This window comes from Melanerpes formicivorus, unplaced genomic scaffold (assembly GCF_026170545.1).
Source record: "Melanerpes formicivorus ecotype bairdi unplaced genomic scaffold, bMelFor1.0.p_v2 SCAF_9, whole genome shotgun sequence".
In the NCBI taxonomy this organism is placed as follows: Eukaryota; Metazoa; Chordata; class Aves; order Piciformes; family Picidae; genus Melanerpes; species Melanerpes formicivorus.
In genome coordinates, this window is record NW_027142361.1 from 13,919,880 (window position 1) to 13,946,614 (window position 26,735).

General features: G+C 45.0%; 1 protein-coding gene across 1 annotated transcript in view; it reads right to left on the reverse strand.

Moving 5' to 3' along the window:
* Positions 1-26,735, reverse strand: part of PPM1G (protein phosphatase, Mg2+/Mn2+ dependent 1G) — a 57,718-nt gene that overhangs the window by 16,838 nt on the left and 14,145 nt on the right. Inside the window, exon 2 of the mRNA XM_068143097.1 lies at positions 25,066-25,135. Coding sequence (XP_067999198.1) covers positions 25,066-25,135 — 70 coding nt within the window. The remainder of the gene's footprint in view (positions 1-25,065; positions 25,136-26,735) is intronic.

Sequence of the window (26,735 nt, forward strand, 5' to 3'; positions counted from 1 at the left end):
CGAGATCAAGATTAGAGTCCATGTCTACTTGAGAAACTCTTGCAGCTAGATCTGCCTGATGGTTGTGTTGTTGTTCCTCAGTAGCTTTGCTCTTAGGAATGTGAGCATCGATGTGTCTCACTTTCACTGGAATTCCCTCGATTCGATCAGCAATGTCCTGCCACAGGTTGGCTGCCCAAATGGGTTTTCCTTTCCTCTGCCAACCACTCTTCTTCCAGTTCTTTAGCCAACCCCATAGAGCATTGGCTACCATCCATGAGTCGGTGTAGAGATAAAGCTTTGGCCATCTCTCATGTTCAGCTACATCGAGAGCTAGCTGGACAGCTTTTACCTCTGCGAACTGACTGGATTCTCCTTCTCCATCCTTCGCCTCTGCAACTCGGCGTGTTGGACTCCACACTGCAGACTTCCACCTTCGCTTGTTTCCAACAAGACGACAGGAACCGTCTGTGAACAAAGCATATTTCTTTTCATCATCAGAAAGGTCATTGTAAGGAGGAGCTTCCTCAGCACGAGTTACTTTCTCCTCTGGAGGTTTAGCACAGTTGATACCTTCAGGCCAACTTGAGATCACCTCCACTAGACCAGGTCTTTCAAGATTTCCCATTCGAGCTCTCTGTGTTATCAGAGCCATCCACTTAGACCATGTTGAGTCTGTGGCATGATGTGGTGTGGAGCCTTTGCCTTTGAACATCCAATTCAAAACTGGTAATCTGGGAGCTAGAAGAAGTTGTGATTCAGTTCCAATTACTTCAGAAGATGCTTTTACTCCTTCATAGGCAGCTAAAATTTCTTTCTCTGTTGGGGTATAATTAGCCTCTGAACCTCTGTAACCTCGACTCCAGAAACCAAGAGGTCGTCCACGTGTCTCACCTGGAGCTTTTTTCCACAAGCACCAGGTTGGACCATTGTCACTTGCAGCTGTGTACAAAATATTCTTAATGTCTGGACCATCTCGGACAGGTCCCAGACCCACTGCTTGAACTACCTCTTGTTTTATCTGGTCAAAGGCTGCTTGTTGTTCAGGTCCCCAGTGGAAATTGTTTCTCTTTCGAGTCACATCATACAGAGTTTACACATTCTGACTGTATCAAGGAATGTGTAGTCTCCAAAATCCCACTATCCCCAAGAAATGTAGGGTTTCTTGCTTGTTTGTGGGATTTGCCATGGTAGAGACTCTATTTACCACATCCACTGGAATGTGTCGGCGTCCATCCTGCCACCGCACTCCCAGAAACTGAATCTCTGTGGTAGGTCCTTTCACCTTGTCTCGCTTGATGGCAAAACCTGCATTCAGAAGAATGTCAATGATTTTGTTACCTTTCTCAAAGCCTTCCTCAGCAGTTTTACCCCAGACGATGATATCATCGATGAACTGGATGTGTTCTGGAGCACCGCCTTTCTCCAGAGCATCGTGGATTACTGCATGACAGATGCTTGAGCTGTGGATCCAGCCCATTGGCAATCTGTTGAAGGTGTACTGGATTCCTCTCCAGGTGAAAGCAAACTGAGGCCTGCATTCCTCTGCTATAGGAATAGAGAAAAATGCATTAGCAATGTCTATGGTAGCATACCATTTGGCCTCTTTGGATTCCAGCTCATACTGTAGCTCCATCATGTCTGGCACTGCTGCACTCATAGGTGGTGTCACTTCATTCAGGGCTCGGTAGTCTACTGTCAGACGCCAGTCTCCATTCTGCTTTCGCACAGGCCACACTGGACTGCTGAAAGGTGAATGAGTTTTGCTGACGACTTTCTGACTCTCCAACTGACGAATCAGATTCTGAATGGGCAACAAAGAGTCACGGATGGTTCTGTATTGTCTGTGATGCACAGTCTGAGAAGCAACCAGCAATTTAATGTCCTGTATCTTATGTTGTCCCACAACTGCAGATTCATCAGAAAGCTCAGGTCTAGCAGATAGCTTCAATTTTTGTCCATCAATTTCTATAGAAGCTACTCCAAAAGCCCATTTGTAACCTCTAGGGTCTTTGAAACGCCCTTCTCTCAGAAAATCAATTCCTAAAATACAAGGTGCATCAGGTCCGGTCACAACTGTATGCTTCCTCCATTGTTTACCAGTTAAACTTATATTAACTACCACCTTACTTAGCTCTTGAGATCCACCAGTGACTCCCAGAATAGTTATAGACTCTGATCCCTGATAATTTGATGGCATTATGGTGCACTGAGCTCCTGTGTCAACCAAGGCCCTGTACTTCCGAAATTGTGAAGTGCCAGGCCACTGGATGTACACATCCCAATAGATTCTGTTATCTCTGTTATCCCTCTCCTCCCCCTGGCGGGAGGCAGGGCACCCCTAGTTATGGGGAACATGCCCACATGTGCATTGCACATAGTTTGCAGGGTTATAACTTTGCATGTTATAACTGGAGCCACTTCTGGAGCTACTAGTGTTGTTCTGGGGAACTGTGGAAGTAACAGCTACCCTTCTGGTATTGCTACCTCGGGTTCTGCCACTTTGCAATTCCCTCAGCCTCCTGAAAAGATTAGAAGTTGGTTGGCCATCCCAGCGGTTCATGTTCTCACCAAACTGATCACGCAGAGTTATCCAAATAGTTCTACGTGATTGCCTTGGTGGTCTGTTTTGGAATGACCTGTTTTGGAATGACCTCCTTGGAGGATGTCTATTCCTCACAGATGAAACTTGTATCCACCTAGAGGGAGAATTGAAATTATCCCTTTGTGCCAATTGGGATATGGAATTTCTAAATTCATCATTTAACTCTCTCATGCAATTCTCAATTTTTCCAGACAGAGTTTCAATGGCTGAAACCAAAGAAACACGTGTCATGCTATCCTCCAATTGTCTCATTTGATCACTGAATTGGCCAACCGTAGGAGAAGCTCCACCATAATTTCTTGACACAATTCTGCTTGCCAGAATGCTTTCATAATTAGAAGGAGCAAGTTTGATGATCTTTTTAGCAAGACCAATACCCACAGGAATGTCATCAGGATTCAGAGTCTCATGTTCACCATAGAGTATCTCTCTAACAGCAAATTCTCTCAAGCGCTTAATTCCCTCATCTATGGTAGTCCAGGGTTTAGGATTCCATGGAAGATCATCCCGGGAAGGGTATCTCAGGGCAACCGCCATTAAAAGGCGTATCCACAGATTAACCTTACCGAGAGCTCTGCCTAGATGTCTATCTATTCCATTATCCCTCGAGAGAGTTCCTAACTGAGCTGCTGACTTGTCTCCAACTGTTAGAGCTGAAGCACCTGTATCATAACACCTACTGAGCCAAGCTAGAACTGGCTCCTTATCTGCCCTGGTGAAATCTTTACGGACATTTCGCAATTCCTCACGTGGTGACGAACACTCTAAAATATCATCTTCCTCCTCTTCTCCCTGAACTTTTTGTCCAAATAATCCTGCTGTCATTTTCTCAAGGATTTCTTTAAGCTGAGAACCACCTTTGCCAGCTCCTTTCCTAGCTTCATCTCTATCCTGCTTTGATCTCACTAGGTTAGCTCGATCTTTAAAACAAACCTTCTCTTCCTCCTCAGCAGGATTTCTTAGAGTAGAGGGCCCCTCACCAGGATCAGTCTCCAGCTCTTCTTCTCCATCATCTTTGGTCTTTGCACTTCTAGTCTTTAAAACAGCCACCTTAACTGGAGCTGTGTTTGAATTTACAGCCACCTTAATAGAAGCTGACAGGTCATGAGAGAAATCAGCTGCTGGGGCACTGACTTCCGGTCCCACTGAGGGAGTGGACGGAAATGACGTTGCTCTGTTAATGGCCGATGGAGAAGAAGGAGGAGGAGAAGGAGTAGGCGCCATGTTGATACCAGCCGCCGCCCTTGGCAGCTTGCCGGAATCAGCAAAGTCATTTAGAGCTGCTTTACCAATTAACTTTTTAGCCCTCTTTTTAACTGACAGAGATTCTCCACACTCCTCGTCACTAGATGACTCTGGGACTGATCCAGAGCCACATCGTTTTCTTTTTGATCTAGTTTTAATAACAAAACATGCCCTGGACACCTTTCTCTCTCACCACAAGGAATACAGAGAATACACATTAGTTATCACCAGCAGCAGAATTATACACATCACATAAATAACCTTTGGATCCCAGGCATCACCTAAAGTTACTCTCTCCTCCAGCAGAATCTTAAAACCCTTTATCTCAATTGGGAGAGTGGTGGAGGTAACGTTTCTGTATCTCGCTGGCCATAAGAAATCCACACATTTTCCATACCACAGTCTAACTCTATACATAACCCACAGATAAATTGTCCGCACCAAATATTTACCCAGGTAATCCAAAATCAAACCCAAACAATATCTGTAAACCAGAGCCCCAAAAATTGAAAAGAATAATTGCTCCACAAACCACAACACCTTCATGTTTGCTAATTCAGCTAGAAAACACTAAATCAATCAAGTAATAAATTAAACTAATTATCTGCCGCACGTTGGGTAAGCCAAGAAAAAAAATGTCGTAGGGTTGGAAGGGTAAGGCCAAAAAGCCTCCTCCCTCCCCCCTGTAGAGTAAAGGGAAGGAAAAAGTTGAAGGGAAAGGAAAAAAAACTCACAGCTGAATTAGCAAAGCAGTGGAGCTGTATATTTACAAAGCAATGTAGGTTATGCAGGGAAATATATACAAATTTACAATATTTACAATATATACAAAGGTATACAATAAAGTAACACAGAAATGAGAGTTCCCCCCTCTGCTGAGGGGGTTCCCCATCTCCGCTCTCCCCCTCTCTCCCCCTTTTCCCCAGAGCGGGTTAGAAAGAGAGAGAAAAGAGAAAAAAAAGGTTAGAAGCAGTTGTGTTAATTGGAAAGCAGTTAATACAGGCCTTATCAGTTTCAAGGCCAAAGCCTTGGCCGAAAGCCCAGCACAGAGAGCTGCTGCCCTGCGGAGGAGCGGAAGGAAGACTGAAGATAAAAGTGCCGGAGTGCCCAGGATACCCTCCTGCACTCCCAGTTCAGAAGGTGCTTCCTCCCACTTTACCAATGAAATTAGTTTAGATCGTTCTTTTAATTTACCAACTTCCGTCCACCATATTCCCTTTCTTAAGGGGACAGTCTCAAACGGTCACAGCCTAGATCAAAGAGAAGGCGGCGTGGCTCTGGGTCAGTCCCAGAGGCGCCTAGTGATGAGGAGTGTGGAGAATCTTTGTCAGTTAAAAAGAAAGCTAGAAAATCTATTGGAAAAGCTGCTTTGAACAGTTTTGCTGCTGATTCTGGCAAGCTGCCAGGGGCGGCGGCAACTGCCAACATGGCGTCTCCTCCTTCTCCTCCTCCTTCTTCTTCTTCGGCCATTAACGGGGTAGATTCATTTCCGCCCACTCTCTCGGTGGGACTGGAAGCCATTCCTACAGTAGCTGATTTGTCTCAGAACTCGTCAGCTTCTGTTAAAGTGGCTGTTTTAAAGACTAGAAGTGGAAAGACCAAAGATGATCCAGGAGCTAATGGAGGAGAAGAGCAGGAGACTGATCCTGGTGAGGGACCCTCTACTAGAAAAGATCCTGCTGAGGAGGAAGAGAAGGTTTGTTTTAAAGATCTAGCTGAGTTAGTGAGATCAAAACAGGATAGAGATGCAGCTAGGACAGGAGGCAGCAGTGGTGGTTCTCAGCTTAAAGAGATCCTTAAGAGAGTGGCAGCAGGATTATTTGGACAACAAATTGAGGAAGATGTAGTAGATCACAGTATCTCAGTATCACAGTATCACTTAGGTTGGAAAGGACCTCGAGGATCATCGAGTCCAACCTATCAACACAGACCCCATGACTAGACCATGGCACCAAGTGCCACGTCCAATCTCCCCTTGAACGCCTCCAGGGTCGATGACTCAACCACCTCCCTGGGCAACCCGTTCCAATGACAAATGACTCACTCGGTGAAGAATTTCCTCCTCACCTCGAGTCTGAACCTCCCCTGGCGCAGCTTGAGACTGTGTCCCCTTGTTCTGGTGCTGGTTGCCTGGGAGAAGAGGCCAACCCCCTCCTGGCTACAACCACCTTTCAGGTAGTTGTAGAGGGCAATGAGGTCACCCCTGAGCCTCCTCTTCTCCAGGCTAAACAATCCCAGCTCCCTCAGCCTCTCCTCATAGGGCTTGTGCTCAAGGCCTCTCACCAGCCTTGTTGCCCTTCTCTGGACACGCTCAAGTGTTTCAATGTCCTTCTTAAACTGAGGGGCCCAGAACTGGACACAGTACTCAAGGTGCGGCCTAACCAGAGCAGAGTACAGGGGCACTATGACCTCCCTGCTCCTACTGGCCACACTATTCCTAATGCAGGCCAGAATGCTATTGGCCCTCCTGGCCACCTGGGCACACTGCTGGCTCATATTCAGGTGGCTGTCGATCAGCACACCCAGGTCCCTCTCTGTTTGGGAGCTCTCCAGCCACTCCGACCCCAGCCTATAGCTCTGCATGGGATTGCCGTAGCCAAAGTGCAGCACTCGGCACTTGGACTTGTTGAAAGCCATCCCATTGGACTCTGCCCATCTGTCCAGTCGGTCGAGGTCCCTCTGCAGAGCCTTTCTACCCTCTAACTGACTAACATCTGCCCCTAACTTTGTGTCATCTGCAAACTTGCTGATGACTGACTCTACCCCTTCATCCAGATCATCAACGAATATGTTGAAGAGGACAGGGCCCAGCACTGATCCCTGGGGGACACCACTGGTGACTGGCCTCCAGCTGGATGTGGCACCGTTCACTACCACTCTCTGGGCCCGGCCCTCCAGCCAGTTCCTAACCCAGCACAGAGTGTAATGGTCCAATCCATGGGCTGACAGCTTAGTCAGCAGTTTGCTGTGGGGGACAGTGTCAAAGGCCTTGCTGAAGTCTAGGTAGACCACATCCACAGGCCTCCCCACATCCACCAGGCGGGTCACCTGATCATAGAAAGAGATCAGGTTGGAGAGGCAGGATCTGCCCTTCCTGAATCCATGTTGGCTGGACCTGAGCCCTTGGCCATCCTTCAGGTGCGCAGTTATTGCCGCCAGGATAATCTGCTCCATCACTTTCCCTGGCACTGAGGTCAGGCTGACTGGCCTGTAGTTTCCAGGTTCCTCCATCCGACCCTTCTTGTGGATGGGGACCACGTTGGCCAGTTTCCAGTCATCTGGGACCTCACCAGTGAGCCAGGACTGGAGGAAAATGATGGAGAGTGGCCTAGCTAGCACATCCGCCAGCTCTCTCAGCACCCTAGGATGGATCCCATCCGGTCCCATGGACTTGTGGATATCCAAGTGGCTCAGCAGGTCCCGAACTAACTCCTCATGGATTTCCAGGGTATTACTCTGCTCCCCGACCCCAACGCCCAGCTCCGGAGACCACTCGTCCTGAACTCCTGCCTTGCTGTTAAAAATTGAGGCAAAGAAGGTGTTCAGGACCTCAGCTTTATCCTCATCCTCAGTAACTGTGTTCCCCTCCAGGTCCACTAGGGAGTTCAGGTTCTTCCTGCCCCTCTTCTTATTGTTAATATATTTATAAAAATGCTTTTTATTGTCTTTGACTGAGGTGGCCAGCTTCAGTTCCAGCTGGGCCTTAGCCTCCCTAATTTTATTCCTACATAATCTGACATTTCTGACTGTTCTTCACCAAGGGAAGAGTTACAAAATGTTTGTAAAGATTACACCAGAGCAGATAAGGAGCCAGTTCTAGCTTGGCTTAGTAGATGTTATGATACAGGTGCTCCAGCTCTAATGGTAGGAGACAAGTCAGCAGCTCAGTTATGAACTCTCTTGAGGGATAATGGAATAGATAGACATCTAGGCAAGGTTCTCGGTAAGGTTAATCTGTGGATACGCCTTTTAATGGCGGTTGCCCTGAGATACTGTCGTAGTTTGGGCTGGGTGCCCTCTGCTACAGGGGTGTTTCCTGTGTCCAGAAGTCCAGCCCAGTGGGTGGACACAGGAAATTAGGTTATTTCCTACCATATTCCTTGCACCACTATAAGTTTTATGGTGGGGTCTGGCACTTCTTCTTTCCTTCCGCTCCGACACCCGGTAACTGGGGGAGAGATCTCCCGGCCATGGGCCTGATTAGGCCCAAGGCAACGGGGGGATGGGCAGTCTCAGATCTGGCCGGCTGAGACTAGCCTAGTAGTGGGGGTGGGAAGGAGGAGCCCTGGGGGTTTTCGGTGCACCCTCAGGTGGGGATGGGATCTTTCTGGGTCTGTTTTGGGGTTCTTCTTGTCACTGTGTTTTTTGTTCTTTGCATGCACTCACTGTTCTCTATTTAAACTTTCCATCACTTTTGCAATCTGTTTGTCTAAGTCGTTATTTCTGTGCGTGGTGGGGAGGGGGTTTCCCCAACCCATTACAGATACCCTTCCCGAGATGATCTTCCATGGAATCCTAAACCCTGGACTACCATAGATGAGGGAATTAAGCGCTTGAGAGAATTTGCTGTTAGAGAGATACTCTATGGTGAACATGAAACTCTGAATCCTGATGACATTCCTGTGGGTATTGGTCTTGCTAAAAAGATCATCAAACTTGCTCCTTCTAATTATGCAAACATTCTGGCAAGCAGAATTGTGTCAAGAAATTATGGTGGAGCTTCTCCTACGGTTGGCCAATTCAGTGATCAAATGAGACAACTGGAGGATAGCATGGCACGTGTTTCTTCGGTTTCAGCCATTGAAACTCAGTCCGGAAAAATTGAGAATTGCATGAAGGATCTGAAAGATTCCATATACCAATTGGCACAGAAGGATAATTTCAATTCTTCCCCCAGGTGGGTACAAGTTTCATCTGTGAGGAATACACGTCCTCCAAGGAGGTCATTCCAAAACAGATCAAATCAAAACAGACCACCAAGGCAGTCACGTAGGATTATTTGAATAACTCTGCGTGATCAGTTTGGTGAGAACATGAACCGCTGGGATGGCCAACCAACTTCTAATCTTTTCAGGAGACTGAGGGAACTGCAAAGTGGCAGAACCCGAGGTAGCAATACCAGAAGGGTAGCTGTTACTTCCACAGTTCCCCAGAACAACTCTAGTACCTCCAACAGTGGCTCCAGCTATAACACCGCACACTGTGCTCAATGCACATGTGGGCATGTTCCACATAACTAGGGATGCCCTGCCTCCCGCCAGGGGGAGGAGAGGGATGACAGAGATAACAGAATCTATTGGGATGTGTACATCCAGTGGCCTGGCACTTCACAATTTCGGAAGTACAGGGCCTTGGTTGACACAGGAGCTCAGTGCACCATAATGCCATCAAATTATCAGGGATCAGAGTCTAACTATTCTGGGAGACACTGGTGGATCTCAAGAGCTAAGTAAGGTGGAGGTTAATATAAGTTTGACTGGTAAACAATGGAGGAAGCATACAATTGTGACCGGACCTGATGCACCTTGTATTTTAGGAATTGATTTTCTGAGAGAAGGGCGTTTCAAAGACCCTAGAGGTTACAAATGGGCTTTTGGAGCAGCTTCTGTAGAAAGTGATGGACAAAAAATGAAGCTGTCTGCCAGACCTGAGCTTTCTGATGAATCTGCAGTTGTGGGTCAACACAAAATACAGGACATTAAATTGCCGGTTGCTTCTCAGACTGTGCATCACAGACTATACAGAACCAACCGTGACTCTTTGTTGCCCATTCAGAATCTGATTCGTCAGTTGGAGAGTCAAAAAGTCATCAGCAAAACTCATTCACCTTTGAACAGTCCAGTGTGGCCTGTGCGGAAGCAGAATGGAGACTGGCATCTGACGGTAGACTACCGAGCCCTAAATGAAGTAACACCACCTATGAGTGCAGCAGTACCAGACATGATGGAACTACAGTATGAGCTGGAATCCAAAGAGGCCAAATGGTATGCTACCATAGACATTGCTAATGCATTTTTCTCTATTCCCATAGCAGAGGAATGCAGGCCTCAGTTTGCTTTCACCTGGAGAGGAATCCAGTACACTTTCAACAGACTGCCAATGGGCTGGATCCACAGCTCAAGCATCTGTCATGCAGTGATCCACGATGCTCTGGAGAAAGGCGGTGCTCCAGAACACATCCAGTTCATCGATGATATCATCGTCTGGGGTAAAACTGCTGAGGAAGTCTTCGAGAAAGGTAACAAAATCATTGACATTCTTCTGGATGCAGGTTTTGCCATCAAGCGAGACAAGGTGAAAGGACCTACCACAGAGATTCAGTTTCTGGGAGTGCGGTGGCAGGATGGACGCCGACACATTCCAGTGGATGTGGTAAATAGAGTCTCTACCATGGCAAATCCCACAAACAAGCAAGAAACCCTACATTTCTTGGGGATAGTGGGATTTTGGAGACTACACATTCCTTGATACAGTCAGAATGTGTAAACTCTGTATGATGTGACTTGAAAGAGAAGCAATTTCCACTGGGGACCTGAACAACAAGCAGCCTATGACCAGATAAAGCAAGAGGTAGTTCAAGCAGTGGGTCTGGGATCTGTCCGAGATGGTCCAGACACTAAGAACTGTTTGGGATTGTTTTGAGCAAAACGGGACATGGGTCCCAGGAACACCTGTGCAATTCAGGACTTGAAGGATTCTCTGTTGATAATATAGCAATGGAGTAGGAGATGTGGGAAAGTGCTGATTCCTTGGCATACTGAAGTCCAGCTGCCCCTGAGAAGGGAGGCAAGCAAGATAAGGAGGAGACAAGATCCGGGAAAAAGAGAGATTAGACTGAGTAGAAAAATTCCACAGAGTAGTGAAAACAATGATGTAACATTTTAGAGAGAAAACAACAGTATGTGTTAAATTAGAATAGAATTAACTATGCATAAGATAAGACTATAAATGAAGTGTGGAACAATAAAGTTGGATGATTACTATCACTCATATTGAGTGCTGTCGTCCCTGTCTCCGTTGTCGTCAAAGAACATTTTATATACAGCTGCAAGTGACAATGGTCCAACCTGGTGCTTGTGGCAAAAAGCTCCAGGTGAGACACGTGGACGACCTCTTGGTTTCTGGAGTCGAGGTTACAGAGGTTCAGGGGCAAATTATACTCCAAGAGAAAAAGAAATTTTAGCTGCCTATGAAGGAGTAAAAGCATCTTCTGAAGTAATTGGAAATGAATCACAACTTCTCTTAGCTCCCAGATTACCAGGTTTGAATTGGATGTTCAAAGGCAAAGGATCCACACCACATCATGCCACAGACTCAACCTGGTCCAAGTGGATGGCTCTGATAACACAGAGAGCTCGAATGGGAAATCTTGAAAGACCTGGTCTAGTGGAGATGATCTCAAGTTGGCCTGAAGGCATCAACTGTGCTAAACCTCCAGAGGAGAAAGTAACTCGTGCTGAGGAAGCTCCTCCTTACAATGACCTTTCTGATGATGAAAAGAAATATGCTTTGTTCACAGACGGTTCCTGTCATCTTGCTGGAAACAAGCGAAGGTGGAAGTCTGCAGTGTGGAGTCCAACATGCTGAATTGCAGAGGCAAAGGATGGAGAAGGAGAATCCAGTCATTTCGCAGAGGTAAAAGCTGTCCAGCTAGCTCTCGACGTAGCTGAACGTGAGAGATGGCCAAAGCTTTATCTCTACACCGACTCATGGATGGTAGCCAATGCTCTATGGGGTTGGCTAAAGAACTGGAAGAAGAGTGGTTGGCAGAGGAAAGGAAAACCCATTTGGGCAGCTGACCCGTGGCAGGACATTGCTGATCGAGTCGAGAGAATTCCAGTGAAAGTGAGACACATCGATGCTCCCATTCCTAAGAGAAAAGCTACTGAGGAACAGCAACACAACCATCAGGCAGATCTAGCTGCAAGAGTTTCTCAAGTAGACATGGACTCTAATCTTGATCTTGACTGGAAACACCAAGGTGAGATATTCTTAGCTTGGTGGGCTCATGATTCATCAGGACATCAAGGCAGAGATGCAACATACCAATGGGCTCGTGACAGATCCATAGACATTTCCATGGATGCGATCACACAAGTCATCCATGACTGTGACATTTGTGCTGCTATTAAGCAGGCAAAACGACTTAAGCCCTTGTGGTATGGTGACAGATGGTCCAAGTACAAGTATGGTGAAGCTTGGCAGATTGACTACATCACTCTACCACGTTCTCGTTCTGGTAAGCAATACGTGCTTACTATGGTAGAGGCAAACACTGGATGGTTGGAAACTTATCCAGTTCCACATGCAACTGCATGCAACACCATTCTCAGTCTGGAGAGATAAATGCTGTGGAGACACGGAACTCCAGAGAGGATTGAGTCAGACAACGGAACTCATTTCACGAACAACCTTATAAAGAACTGGGCAAAAGCCAGGGGAAAGTGATGGAGCATATTATCCTGGCGGCAATAACTGTGCACCTGAAAGATGGCCAAGGGCTCAGGTCCAGCCAACATGGATTTAGGAGGGGCAGGTCCTGCCTCTCCAACCTGATCTCCTTCTATGATCAGGTGACCCGTCTGGTGGATGTGGGGAGGCCGGTGGATGTGGTCTACCTGGACTTCAGCAAGGCCTTTGACACCATCCCCCACAGCAAACTACTGTCTAAGCTGTTAGCTCGTGGCTTGGACCACTACACTTTGTGCTGGGTTAGGAACTGGCTGGAGGGCCGGGCCCAGAGAGTGGTGGTGAATGGTGCCACATCCAGCTGGCGGCCAGTCACCAGTGGCATCCCCCAGAGATCAATGCTGGGCCCTGTCCTCTCTAACATCATTGATGATCTGGATGAGGAGGTAGAGTCAGTCATCAGCAAGTTTGCAGATGACACGAAGTTAGGAGCAGATGTTAGTCAGTTAGAGGGTAGAAAGGCTCTGCAGAGGGACCTCGACCGACTGGACAGATGGGCAGAGTCCAATGGGATGGCTTTCAACAAGTCCAAGTGCCGAGTGCTGCACTTTGGCTACGGCAATCCCATGCAGAGCTACAAGCTGGGGTTAAGAGTAGCTGGAGAGCTCCCAAACGCAAAGGGACCTGGGGGTGCTGATCGACAGCCACCTGAATATGAGCCAGCAGTGTGCCCAGGTGGCCAAGAAGGCCAATGGCATCCTGGCCTGCATCAGGAATAGTGTGGCCAGCAGGAGCAGGGAAGTCATTGTGCCCCTGTACTCTGCTTTGGTTAGGCCGCACCTTGAGTACTGTGTCCAGTTCTGGGCCCCTCAGTTTAAGAAGGACATTGAAACACTTGAACATGTCCAGAGAAGGGCAACAAGGCTGGTGAGAGGCCTTGAACACAAGCCCTATGAGGAGAGGCTGAGGGAGCTGGGATTGTTTAGCCTGGAGAAGAGGAGGCTCAGGGGTGACCTCATTGCCCTCTACAACTACCTGAAAGGTGGTTGTAGCCGGGAAGGGCTTGGTCTCTTCTCCCAGGCAACCAGCACCAGAACAAGGGGACACAGTCTCAAGCTGCGCCAGGGGAGGTTTAGACTCGAGGTGAGGAGGAAAGAGGAGGAAAGAGGAGGAAAGGTGAGGCATTCAAGAGGAGATTGGACGAGTCACTTGTTGCCATGGTCTAGTCATGGGGTCTGTGTTGATAGGTTGGACTCGATGATCCTCGAGGTCCTTTCCAACCTAAGTTATACTGTGATACTGTGAAAAGAGCACGGTATTGAGTAGGTATTCCATATTCCCTAATATGCACCAGCTGCAGGGAAGATTGAACGCTACAACAGTTTGTTGAAGACCACTCTTAAAGCCACGGGGGTGGATCTTTGAAAAACTGGGAAAAACATTTAGCACAAGCAACCTGGCTGGTAAATAGTAGAGGTTCAGTGAACCGAGCTGGACCTGCACAGTCAGATCTGATACAGAAAGTGGAAGGTGATAGAGTTCCTGTTGTTAGAGAAAAGAATCAGTTAGGTTAAACTGTTTGGGTATTTTCACCCTCAGGAGAGGCTAAACCTGTCCGAGGGGTGGTTTCAGCTGAAGGTCCGGGTCACACTTATTGGGTAATGCAAGAGAATGGTGAAATTCAGTGTATTCCACAAAGCAATTTAACTTTAGGTGAAAGAGGTTAATTTCAAACTGTTGTAAAGCTACATGGCGTCTAAAGGAAGGATCAACGAGGAATCTACGGTGCACGAACCCTGAGAGCTCTGAGTCAACTAAGACACCCTGAGAATCCCTGTTTCCCTTTTCTTTGCTTTGTCGGCGAAGAAACAAACTGTTTTCCATTTTTCTCATTTCCTGATTTTCTTGGACTTTTATTGAAGGGAAAATAAAGGAAACAGCTGGAAGGAAAAATCAACAGAGACAGATCACAAACGCCGTACTGGAGGTGCAGAGCACCCAGATACCATTCTTAAGAGATTTGGGGGCAAGGAGGCCAGAGAAAGTAAAAAAGAAAACTGGGGAAAGCCAAAACCCAGCATCATCCTTCAAAAACTGGAAGTCTTGTCCATAGGGGGAAAACAAAAACTGTTGAGCCAAATAGTAAGCTAAGTATGGACAACCCCCCTCCAAATCCCCTATTTTTTCATATAACAGAGTAATAAACCCTCTCCCAGCTCATCTAGAGTAGGAAGTTTACTGGAGAGTAAGGTATAAAAATAAAATTAATTCTTTGCACTGCCAGCTAATAAAGCTTGGAGGAGTTCCCACCCTAAAACCTTCTTTTACATGGCACAGATCTGAGAAATTGTTTCAAACTGAAGAACTAAGGCATCAGTAAAATCATACAAAAGTAGGGATAAGCAACAGTTGTTCTTCAGAGTCAGGGTCAACTACATCCATGCCTTAGAGATAAGGTTTGTTTCGGGAAATCTGTAGAGGTTCAATCACTGGAAATCTAAAACAGGAGTTAGTAAACCCAGAACACAAGCTGGAAACCCATGGCAGTGCTTTGCCATGTTGATTAATGGCTTCCTCCAATGTCTATCTTGAATCCATTGTATTTAAAAAACCCAAACACATTACTTCACGTCCTACACTAACAGGAATGTCAGAGTTTCCAATCTCTTTTTAAAACCCAATAGATTAAATAGACCTTCATGTGAGCTGAGAAACTACACTGATCTTGAAGAAGAATGGATGTGTTTGGTATTCTTCGTTCTTGCCCAGATTTTGCTCAGTGCTACTTTGTAAGCATCTCGGAGATGTGAAAATAAGTTTCTGAGTTCCTGCAAGAAATAACATAACGTTGAATAGCTGCTAAAGCCTTCTGTCTTTTTTCCTTTGTCCTTCTCTGCCTTTCAGAACCAACCATCAAACAGATGCTCTCAAAGATAATCTTCAGGATATCAGCAGTTTCTCCACCCAGGTTTTTGCATGCCCTAAGATGAAATTCAAGAGGAAAATAATTTCAAAATCTAAATGCTTTGGAGTGAGACTAATCTTTTGAAAAGCCCCTAGTCAGCTTATCTACTCATGCCGAGCTTTTTAATAAGAACTATTGGATGAAAAGGTCTTAAACACATTTTTACTTACTGGCAGAATGAGCCAACTCAGTTCTGAAGACAAGAGAGAAAGTGCAACTGTGAGATGTAACCTTGCACTTGAATCTGCTCCATTACTAGAGAAATCAAAGGTACACACCTACCAAAAAGTAAACTAAAAAGCCTCAGTGGTGGAAACTGGGTTCACAACATCAGAGCCAACACTAGAGATGGTAACAAATACCATTAGCAAATACATAGATACATATGGTATCGGAGGCGACGGAGATTGGAATCAATACGGCTGACCAATATGATCGAGTAGTGTTCCTTTATTGTTCCAGTGTTGCAGGCCGATGCTGCAGGCCTGAGGTGCAGGCCTATGGTGCAAGTATAGCACAGTAAAGTGTAGAAGAAGAAGAGACAGGAAAGGCAGAAGTGCGTAGCAAGGCAACTGCTACAACTTATGTAAACTTGGAGTGCCTTGTTGGCATGGCTTCATTGGTTCCCTATGATGACCACACATCGCACTATTATAGATTATTGGTCCAACTACAAATGACACAACGAGGTTTGTTGATGCAGGTGCATGTCCTGTTGTCCCAAGATAACTGTCCATGTTTATAGCTACCAGTGCCTTGTTTTAGTTACATGCTGCAGGCACAGCACTGTTTTGGTACACTGCTAGCCGGCTCTGCATTTATGCTGAGCATGGCCTACCACCATGTCAGGCTCTAGGCCTGCACTGCCAGATTGCTCACACTGCTCGTCGCTGGCATTGCCACAAATCCCCCTTTTTGTTTTTGTGAGCAATCTGGTCATGGGAGTTCTTCTCATCCCATACAAGATGCTACTGCAAAAACAGAAGCAAGCAAGGTAAAGCTAAGCTGTGTAGCAAAAGCAAGAGTTCTGTAGTGCAGCACGTCTAACAGACTGATGTAACCCATACAAGGCACAAAGCTTAAGTTGAACTAGTTACAATGCTCTACAGAGTTGGCATAATACATGGTCAAAGATAACAGACATTGTAAAGAAGAACTTAGATCTTAACAGTTCCGATCTTTACATTTCACTCCTCTTATTGACAGAGAAGACTTGATTATGCCTGAACGCATTGCACACAGAGATTGAGGCACAAATGCAATCCTTTGCACTGTCTTTTACGATCTGCTTTAGGATTATGTTGCATCTTTATTTTCTCTAGGATGGTCAAAAATCATGAATTGTTTAATCGTAGCAAGATTTCTTTAATCTGTAAAGGTAGATCTGGCCAGGCTCTAGCTTCACAGACAGAAAACTTGCAGGCAAACAGCAAGAGCAAAAAGAGCTTCATTGCTTTGCCCAATATAAAATTACACATGATAATGTGTTTTTGCTCATCCTAGTAATTCTGATCTCTTAATGTTCACATAACAGTTAAGCAGTCACGACACTCAGTTATAAGTTAGATGCTTTCTGTTGACATCTTGCTTTATCGTGACAGTCGTTGAGGTCAGTGCTAAGCAGGTTTGCTGATTGTCATTTTCATGACAGTTGTGCCGTGTTCGTGCTGTCTTATGGTGAGAGGGTTACAGCACATTGCAAAGTTGATGTTTCTAGGGTTACAGCATTTCTAGGGTTGCCATGAGCTAATTTTTGCTATGGGGTATTCTCTCTTCCCCCTCCCCCCCCCCCTTTTTTTTTTTGTTTATAATCTCTACTAAGCAAAATGTAAAGATGAAACTGTATCCTCTAGGATGTCTACATTCAGAAGCACATTTAGTTAACAAGAGAGAATACAAAGTTATCAAGCAACCACAATATTCAGTCCTAATTCACATGATGCTGGGGTACATCCTTCTGATTGATGCTGTTTGATCCCAGATTATCATAACAATTATTGTGATCGATGTTCGACAGCATGGGAAATGCTGTGTCCTCATGGTCTTGATTCTTCTGCCATTGTTTATTGCGATGATTGCAGTTAGCAGAAAAGAAGGCTCGAGGTGACCTGATCGTGGCCATCCAGTATCTGAAGAGAGCCTACAAGAATGCTGGGGAGGGACATCCTAGCATGTCAGGAAATTACAGGACTAGGGAGAATGGAACAAGGCTGGGGATGGGAAGATTCAGGCTGGATGTGAGGAAGAAATTCTTCACTGTGAAAGTGGTGAAGCCCTGGAATGGGTTGTCCAAGGAGGTGGCCGAGGCCCCATGCCTGGAAGTGTTTAAGACCAGGCTGGACGAGGCTCTAGCCTGCCTGATCCAGTGTGAGGTGTCCCTGCCCGTGGCAGTGGTTGGGGCTAAATGATCCTTGTGGTCCTTTCCAACCCTGACTCATTCCACGAGTCTATGATTCCACATATTTTGTAACTAGTTTTGACTGTTTTTTGTTTGTTTTTAATGTGAGCTATTTTTAACTTTGTAATTAATTTTTTGCTTCATTCGTTTAATATTTTGAAATCTACTTTCAATAAATGTGTTTCATTTTTGTTTGATTACATCATATGTGTATATTTTAAATTTTTTTCTAATTTTTTTGCCTTTTATTATTATTTTTACATATTTGCAATTGTTTTTGTTTAATTCTGTAATTTCCTCAGTTCAGTTTTTTTTTGTAAATTATTTTTATATTCTTTCTTTTTTAATTCTAATTTGAGCTGTTTCATATTTTATGTTTAATGTATTAATTTTATTATTTATTTTTGTTTATTTTAGTTCTTTTATTTAATTTTTAATTATTATTTTCTATTCTGAATTTATTATTTTTAAATGTTTAATATTTTGACTTTTAATCTAGTTCTTTTGTTTAATCTTTAATTTTAATTTTTGTTTTTAAATTATTTTTATACTGTTTTAATGTGGGGTTTTTTCTTCATTGCATTTTTTTTATCTGCACTTTTTAATTATTTTTGTTAACTTTTTTGTTTTGCTAATTTTTATAAAATTTATTAATTATTTTTTGTTATTTTGTATTTAAATTTTTCTTTATTCATTAAATTTTTATGATTATTTTTAACTTACTTTTTGTAATTTAAAAAATTTATTTATTTTTTACCATCTTTATTATAATTTTTAATTTGCTATTGCAATTTTTTAATCTGTATTTTAATTTGTTTTTCTAATCAATTTTTTATTTTCAGTTTATTTTATTTGTTGTAATTTCTATTTTTTCTTTTTGTCTAGTGTTTAATAATTTATTTTTATCTTATAGTCTTTATTGTCTTTTAAATTATTTTTGCATGTTTATTTTATTTAATCTATTTTCCATTTTAATTTTCATTTTGCTTTTGTATTATACTTTTTAACCTTCTTTTCTATTAATTTTTATTATCATTTTTCATTTTAATTGTCTTGATTTTTTTCTTTGTATAATTTTTTGTTTGTTTTAATCTAGCAGTCTTGATAACCCTCATTTTTATTTTTTGCTAACAATTGTTATTTTTTTTTGTTAATAGCTATTCTGTGTTAGTAATCCTTATGATTTTTCAGTGTGTCATATTTTGTTTTTAATATTTTGTTTCTCTTCTTTTTTATTATTATTCTGTTATTTAGTACTCCATCTTCTATATCCAGAGTTCTTGTGCTTTTGTTATATATTTCTATGTTTACATTTTTTCTTTGCACTTGTTGCCTTTTTGCTTACCATTTTTTTTTTTGCATTTTTTGTATTTTTTCTAGTCTATGTCTAAGAAGGAAATATAAAGACATTACCTTAGCTAAGGAAGACTTTTTAAAATTAATACCTATTTACTACAAACCTTAACTATATTACATTGAGCTCCTTTGAAATGCCATGGCACACAACTAAGAAGGTTCGAACCAAAGGAAATCTTACAATGTGAACTCATTACTAAGTTCTTACACCTTACTACAATTACTATGTACTAGGTATCTGTAAATACCAAATGCTTACCATTCATTATGCTTACCAGGAAAACTTAGCAAAACTCTAAATAACAAATCTCTTAAGGACATTACAATCAGAAATGAAGAAATTAGCACTGTAGCTTTAAATCAGAGCAGAGCTTTGATTGGCAAGAGTCCTACCAGAAAATCCTCCCTTTCCTGGGGGTGGGTGAGGGTGTGGCTAGCAAGGTGTACTCTAGTTGCTATTGTTTCTGTATTAGGGTCTTAATGACTTGCAGGCCATCGTGTCTGAACGACCATTGTACCACCCATACTGGATTATGCGTTTTCCTTTTTAATTTGAGTGTTGGTTGCTGACTAGTAGCCACTACAGAGAAGGAGCAGTAAGGAGTTTTGCTCCCAGCTAATCTCAACCCAAAGAGCAACTGGAAGGGTTAACATGTACAGTCTTACAGTGATTGATTTGCTGTAGTTAAAAGCTAATTGCACTGGCTCTTTGCTAACCCAGGTTGTTTGGATACCTTTTAAACACGACTTCAACATTTGCCATGAGCAATGGCTAGTGACCATTCCATTTATGACTAGGTATAATGATGACATCCTCTCCAATATCCACAATAATTGAAAATTGTATAATTTGTTCACAAGGGTGCCTGACAGTTACAATCTGTTCCAGTTTTCCCTTTTGGATTTCTAGGGCTAATAAGGTATTAAGCATATCGGTGGAACCCGAACCTTCTTGCCCTTGGATCCTGTTAGAAGTTTTAGGCACTCGGGACTCAGATGGTATTAGCTGAGCAATTTCTGTCCCAACAAGAGTGCTAACAAGAGGGGTAATGGTATAGAGCATAATTTTCATAGCCCAGTCATAATCAGAATATATTGAACCAGGAATTATAAGGATACCCTGTCTAGAGGTAGACAATCTGCCAATTAACAGAGCACAGGGTCTGTGACCCAAAGGACCATGCCAATTAAACTCAACAACGCTTTGTGGATTAAAAGTGATATGCGGCTGTTGTCAGGTCCACTATGCGCTGTCAGAGGGGACGTGGGGGGGGGAGAAGGGGGCACGGTCCAAGCACCCTGGTTTGGTGTCATCGCGGGGGGTATATTCACACTGCAGAAGCAGCTTCTGCAACGATCTCGAGTAAAATGATTAGGTCTGTGACACTTTCGAGTCTGTCCAACAGTCAGGCACTTTGATTTAAGGTACCTAGGTTTCTCAGAAGCACGATGATTTCCACCCAGGTTGTTTCCTTTGTGCGGTGGTCGTACTCGTGGGGACTGCTTCTATGGCCGTGGCTAGATATATTGCTGTTTGTAGATGCCTTCATTCGTTGTGGTCCTGCAATCATGAGGCAGTGGCACCTGTTGATAAAATGCTGAGAACCTGTTTAGTTTCTTCATTAGCATTGTCAAATGCCAAAATATCCAGCATTTTTACCTTCATATCATGAGTCAGGTTTGAATGTCCTATGTAAGGGATGGTATGGACAAAGGAACCAAGTGTCCCTGTTAGACCCTGCTGAGTAGTGAAAAGCACAGGATCAGAATTATTGTCCTGGATTCTGGACCACTCTTTGATCACTAAATCCTGACTTAATTGCAAAGCCTTATCAGGAAGCTGTAATTGCTGATAAGATCTGGCAAAGATCTCGCCCCAAGGAGATGGTTAGCAGTGACACCTTGTAGAGTCTGCTGGCTGCCGGGGTGTGGCTTCCCAGGCATTTGCAAGTGAATTGCCACTTAATTGAGAAGTTGCAAGGTCTAAGACAGTGTGACTTTCAAAGTCTCTGCTTGCTGACAGGGGCTGAAACTCAGATAGACTGTTTTATGATGTAACTTTTCTGTTGCAATCAGAATATCATCCATAGATTTATAGATTAGAAAGTCACAATGGGTCTATCTAAGTGGGAAGAGAGTGCCTTGAGGCTACCCATTGATATCGATGGGTGGAGTCTGCCTTAATCGATGACTCAGTAGATGCAGACATTGTTGAATCCTCCGGGTGTGAGCAAATTGTAAAGGAAACAATCCTTCAAATGAATAATAATCAGGTCCCAATTTGTGGGGACTGGGAGTTGGGAGGCCAGGTTGTAAGGCACCCATCTCCTCTATGATCACTCTCAGACCACGTAATAGACACCATTTGCTGACATAGGTGTGTCAAAAGGGATTAACAAATGTGTTGGAAACAACTGATTGATTACAGCAGTTGTGTATCCTGACTGTAGCCCATTGGTAGCTATGGCTTGTCTAGCTTCCTTTAACATTAGTCAGTTCAGAGATTAGACATTGTTAACCTTCCTCATCTGTGACTACATTTCCCACAATACCTTTCCACCAGCGCACCGGGACAGTTTCCCTGTCCGTCCCACCTCCCGATCATCCCATCGGAATTCAATTGAATTCTCCATCGGAGTGCTATACTCTGCTGATAACATCTGGAATGTAGGAGGCGGGGGGGGTGTAGCGAAGCTGAAACCGCTGGGGGGAAGGGGCCATTTCTGCCGCCTAGTGGGGGTAGCCGCTGCCGGTGTCAGTGCTGTTATCGGTGGTGCGTCGGTCAATGCCGCCTTGATCAGAGCCGCTGGTACTTGCGGGGGCCATGGGGGGTCATGGGAGGCGTCGCCAGGAGAGCTGCCGGGGTGTGGGGCGCTGCTGGGGTGGACGCCACCAGGCTGAGGGCTGCTGGGCTGAGTGCTGCTGGGGTGGTGGGGACCACCATCAGGGCAGCCGGGGCTCACGGGCGGGGCGGGGGTGCAAAAATGCCGTGATCGCGAGCGTGCAGGCGCTCCATCTTTTCCAAGAGGAGTTGTAGAGTAGAGTCGGCACTGTACGGCCTCCCAGCATCGGTCCTCTCGTCTTCCAAGTCCAAGCCATTGCTGGCGGTATCAGAGGAAGATGTTGATGAAGCGGATTGAAAATGTCAACCCACAGGTTTCGCCTTTTTTTTTTTTTTAATGGGTTTCTCTGCTGGGTGCGGACGGCTGTTGTGGTGTCCCAATAAACACGGTATGCTCGCCAAGATGGCGGACGTGGCATCTTCTTTGCAGTTCTTAATGTGTAGCGACCTCCATTTTGATTTTGTGCGCCTTATCAGTTCGATCGAGATTCGCTTCTGCCGCTATTGACGTGGCAGGAGCAGATTTTTCCACACAAAAGGACAGTAATAGAGTCGCGATTCATGTAGAAGGAGTAGCGGGCAATTGAAATTGAGGAGGATGCTGACGGAACAGCAGACAATGTGCAGGGAGAGAGGAGGGGGGCGGAGGGTGGGGGGTTGCCTCCTGAGTCTCCCTTTTTCGTCTTGGTTAGAACCAAGCTGGGCTGCAATTTCGTCCCGTGCTTCGGAAGTAAAAGCTTATTGCCGTGGGGATGACTCCGGGCACAGGCTAATAGCCATTTTAAGATCCCAGAATTGCCAGTAATACCTCTCACGGAGAGGATAGGTGGAGGGCGTTTAGCACAGCCTCTTCTGTTTTGTGGCGTGCTTCCCCTTGCCTGTCCTCGGTTGCTCACCGGGCCAGGGTGAGATTCACTTCCCTTTTGAGTGCGCGCTGCTAATTTTTCCAGCACCGGGGCAGTGCTACTTCGACCGGCTTTCCATATCGCTCGGACGTACCTCTTTATGCTGAGTCGATCAGTATTGTAGTCCGAGGATCCCTTGTCCACAAGTTCAGGTGAATTTGGGCGCCAGATATCGGAGGCGATGGAGATAGGAATCAATACGGCTGACCAATATGATCGAGTATTGTTCCTTTATTGTTCCAGTGTTGCAGGCCGATGGTGCAGGCCTGAGGTGCAGGCCTATGGAGCAGGCCTGTAGTGCAAGTATAGCACAGTAAAGTGTAGAAGAAGAGACAGGAAAGGCAGAAGTGCATAGCAAGGCAACTGCTACAACTTATATAAACTCGGAGTGCCCTGTTGGCATGGCTTCATTGGTTCCCTATGATGACCACACATCGCACTATTATAGATTATTGGTCCAACTACTAATGACACAACGAGGTTTGTTGATGCAGGTGCATGTCCTGTTGTCCCAAGATAACTGTCCATGTTTATAGCTACCAGTGTCTTGTTTTAGTTACATGCTGCAGGCACAGCACTGTTTTGGTACACTGCTAGCTGGCTCTGCATTTATGCTGAGCATGGCCTACCACCATGTCAGGCTCTAGGCCTGCACTGCCAGACTGCTCACACTGTTCATCGCTGGCATTGCCACAATATGGTAGGGTGGGCAGGGGTTAAATGCACAGCAGAGAGTCAATGTTTTTTTTTTCAAAGAGCAAGAGGAAACAGGCACTTTAGCTGATCTACTTCATATAGATTTTCAGAAAGCTTTCCAATAAATCACCAGATGTTTTTTACATACTGAGCTGGCATGGGAAAAGCAGCAAGGTGTGATAGAAAATGGAGGGTGATTGCTGAGAGAACTCCCTGAGGACTGATGTTGTCCAATGTCTACAGAAACAATCTGGAAAAGAGGTCATCAAGCAGTGATGGATCCTTCAGGATGATCAACACTGAAATCAGGAGGATCTTGTGCTTTCACGTGATACTGTCAGATGAAACTCCTCACTGACAAAAATAGGCATGTGGAGAAAGGGAAAACAACCAACCTCCATATGCACATTGTGTGGGCTCAAACCATCTATTCCCACCTAAGGAAAGATCTGGAAGAAACCAGGGCCAGAGCTCTAGAAATGTCACCTTATAGTTTATTGTATCAAAGCAGCTCATGAGCTGATAGGAATTGTAAGGAAAGGAACTGAGAAAGAAGCAGAAAACAATGTCATGGTAAATTCAGGGTCTATCTGTAGCCTGAAAGTCACAGATAGCTCCAGTCAGCTTCACTGAAAGCATGTTGCAGAGTTACACTATGATGAAAGAGGACAAATAATTATATTTGTCACAGCTGTGGGACACTGATGTTCAGAATCTGTGGCTACATCCACTAACAACAGCTACCTGAATTCCACAGCCCAAGCAGTGTTTCTTCAGTCTTTCCTCAGAAACCCAGTCCTGGCAATCACCAGAACACACTGGCTGGCCCAACCTCATGTAGTTTTTCTTACCACCTCTCTTCTGTGAGTATTCTGCATAGCTTTTCCACCAAGAAGAGTCATTCTTAAAACACTTAGGTGATGCAATGCAAATGTGTGGCCAGCAGGAGCAGGGAGGTCATTCTGCCCCTGGACTCAGCACTGGTTAGGCCACACCTTGAGTCCTGTGTCCAGTTCTGGGCCCCTCAGTTTAGGAAGGATGTTGACTTGCTGGAACATGTCCAGAGAAGGGCAACAAAGCTGGGGAGGGGTTTGGAGCACAAGCTCTATGAGAAAAGGCTGAGGGAGCTGGGGTTGCTTATCCTGGAGGAGGCTCAGGGGAGACCTTACTGCTGTCTACAACTACCAGGTGGGGGTTGGTCTCTTCTCCCAAGCAACCAGCACCAGAACAAGAGGACACAGTCTGAAGCTGTGCTAAGGGAGGTTTAGGCTGGATGTTAGGAAGAAGTTCTTCATAGAAAGAGTGATTTGCCATTGGAATGGGCTGCCCAGGGAGGTGGTGGAGTCACCATCACTGGAGGTGTTTAGGAAGAGACTGGATGGGGTGCTTGGTGCCATGGTTTAGTTGATCAGGTCGTGTTGGGTGATAGGTTGGACTCGATCTCAAAGGTCTTTTCCAACCTAGTTTATTTTATTCTATTCTCATTTCCATTTGGTATCAGCCCATGACCTTCTAGAAACCCCAAGAAACTTTCAGAACCTTAGTGGTGACACCTATCAAAGGAAATGCTTCTCTGGAAGGACCAGAATTTCTAATGATTGGTAGCTGCTTCCCCAGAAGAGCCAGGCTGAAGGGCCCTGGGGAGCAGAGAGCAGATGCTGTTACCTCCGTGTCCATCGTAGACGGAGAACATGGCCGTTTCGCTGTCCAGCTCGGGAATGCAGTTGTGAGCATCCTGAAAGAGAGAGAAGTTTGCAGTGAGATGGGCTGCACTAAACCTCACAGAGAAGTGGAGAAAGGAGCAGGGAAGCTGAGGATTCTCAAAGATGGATGGATAGCATGCACAGAAAGCAAGCCACCTGTCAGTCTCCAAAGTTAACTTGGAGAGCACTGTTGTCAAAGAGGAGGCACAGATCTTTGCTGTTATGGTGCTCTCAGTGCTGAAGCAGGAACCCATCCTTGTCACTCAGTACAACTCTTGTCACCCATCAGTACAACTCTAGAGTTGCTCAGAGCAAGGTCAAATTCCTCTGCTCTCTCAAATGGAACTGACCCATGGTCACCTCTGGAGTCTGACCCTTCCTTCAGACACTCTCTTCCCTGTTCTTGCCAACAAGAACCACGTAAACCGAAAAGCCACCCTAGCACATTGACAAAGCCAGAAGGTCAATAGGGAACCTCCTGACCTCTTGCCTGCAACCAGCTGTAGCTCTGCCTTTGCCTGTCTTGGTGAACATGGCCATGGATGGCAGCAGTTTTCTGTCCAAGCAGCCTGGACATACCACAGCCAATGAAGACAAACAACTGGGCTGGAAAACCACCTCCTGGGACAAAGACTCCTTCTTGCTGCTCTTGCCACATGGGATGCTCCAGGAAGGTGCTGCTGGCCTCAAGCACAGCTACCTGACAGTGAGGTGAAGAGTCTGGCCTTGCTCAAGTGTCTCTTCAGAAGTGAATCAATGGACAAGAACTAGTCAACTAACCACACAAAACCCAAAGTGCAAACCCAGGTGCCACGTGCTAAGGTGAGACATATGTCCAGGGCCAAACGTGTCCCAGGGCATTTTGGATGCAAGTATGAAACTGCACCCAGCCTTTCCCTGAGCATGCTCCCAAACAACAACAATCAACAACATATACACTACATACACTAAGCAACCTTTCTCTCTCCAAGATCTCTCAAGAGCAGCAGACTCTGAAAACAGCTCCACCCAGATTGACAGCCAGATATTTGACCTTTGTCACCCAATTTGGCTATTCCAGTACAAAGAATCAATGGATTGACTGAATCTTCCTCTCCAACCCTTCCTCTGCCCAACTCATCTCCTGATACTCCTTTAAGCTCAAGTCCTGACACACCATCTTACAGCCTGGTCACACCCCACATGCTTTTGTTCAGGATCAATCACACAATGCTTGAAAAAACATGATCTTGTCTCTCAGCTGTGGTTCAAGTTCATCCCCTTGAAGTTAAATGTGCTACAGGTGCCACAAATCCTGTGCTGACTTTGAGGCAGTTGCCTCAACCACACTGTCAGCCATAACCCAAAGTTTGATACCAACACAGCTACCTCTGCTGCGTGGTCAAGCAGCTGTGGAACCCTTCTACTTTACATTTGTGGTGAAGAGGTTATTAAATTTATGAATATGAAGTATGAATTATGAAAATATTTTTATTAATACCAAACTATTCCCTGTCAATCTGCATGTTTTCTTTCCCTCTACTGGGGTTGCAGGAACCTCGTGAGTGTTGTCTTCCAGTGCAGTATTCATGTCTGCCTGGGTTGGTGGAAGGGGATGCTTGAGAGCGTTGCTCCTCCCTTCTCTGGCCATGC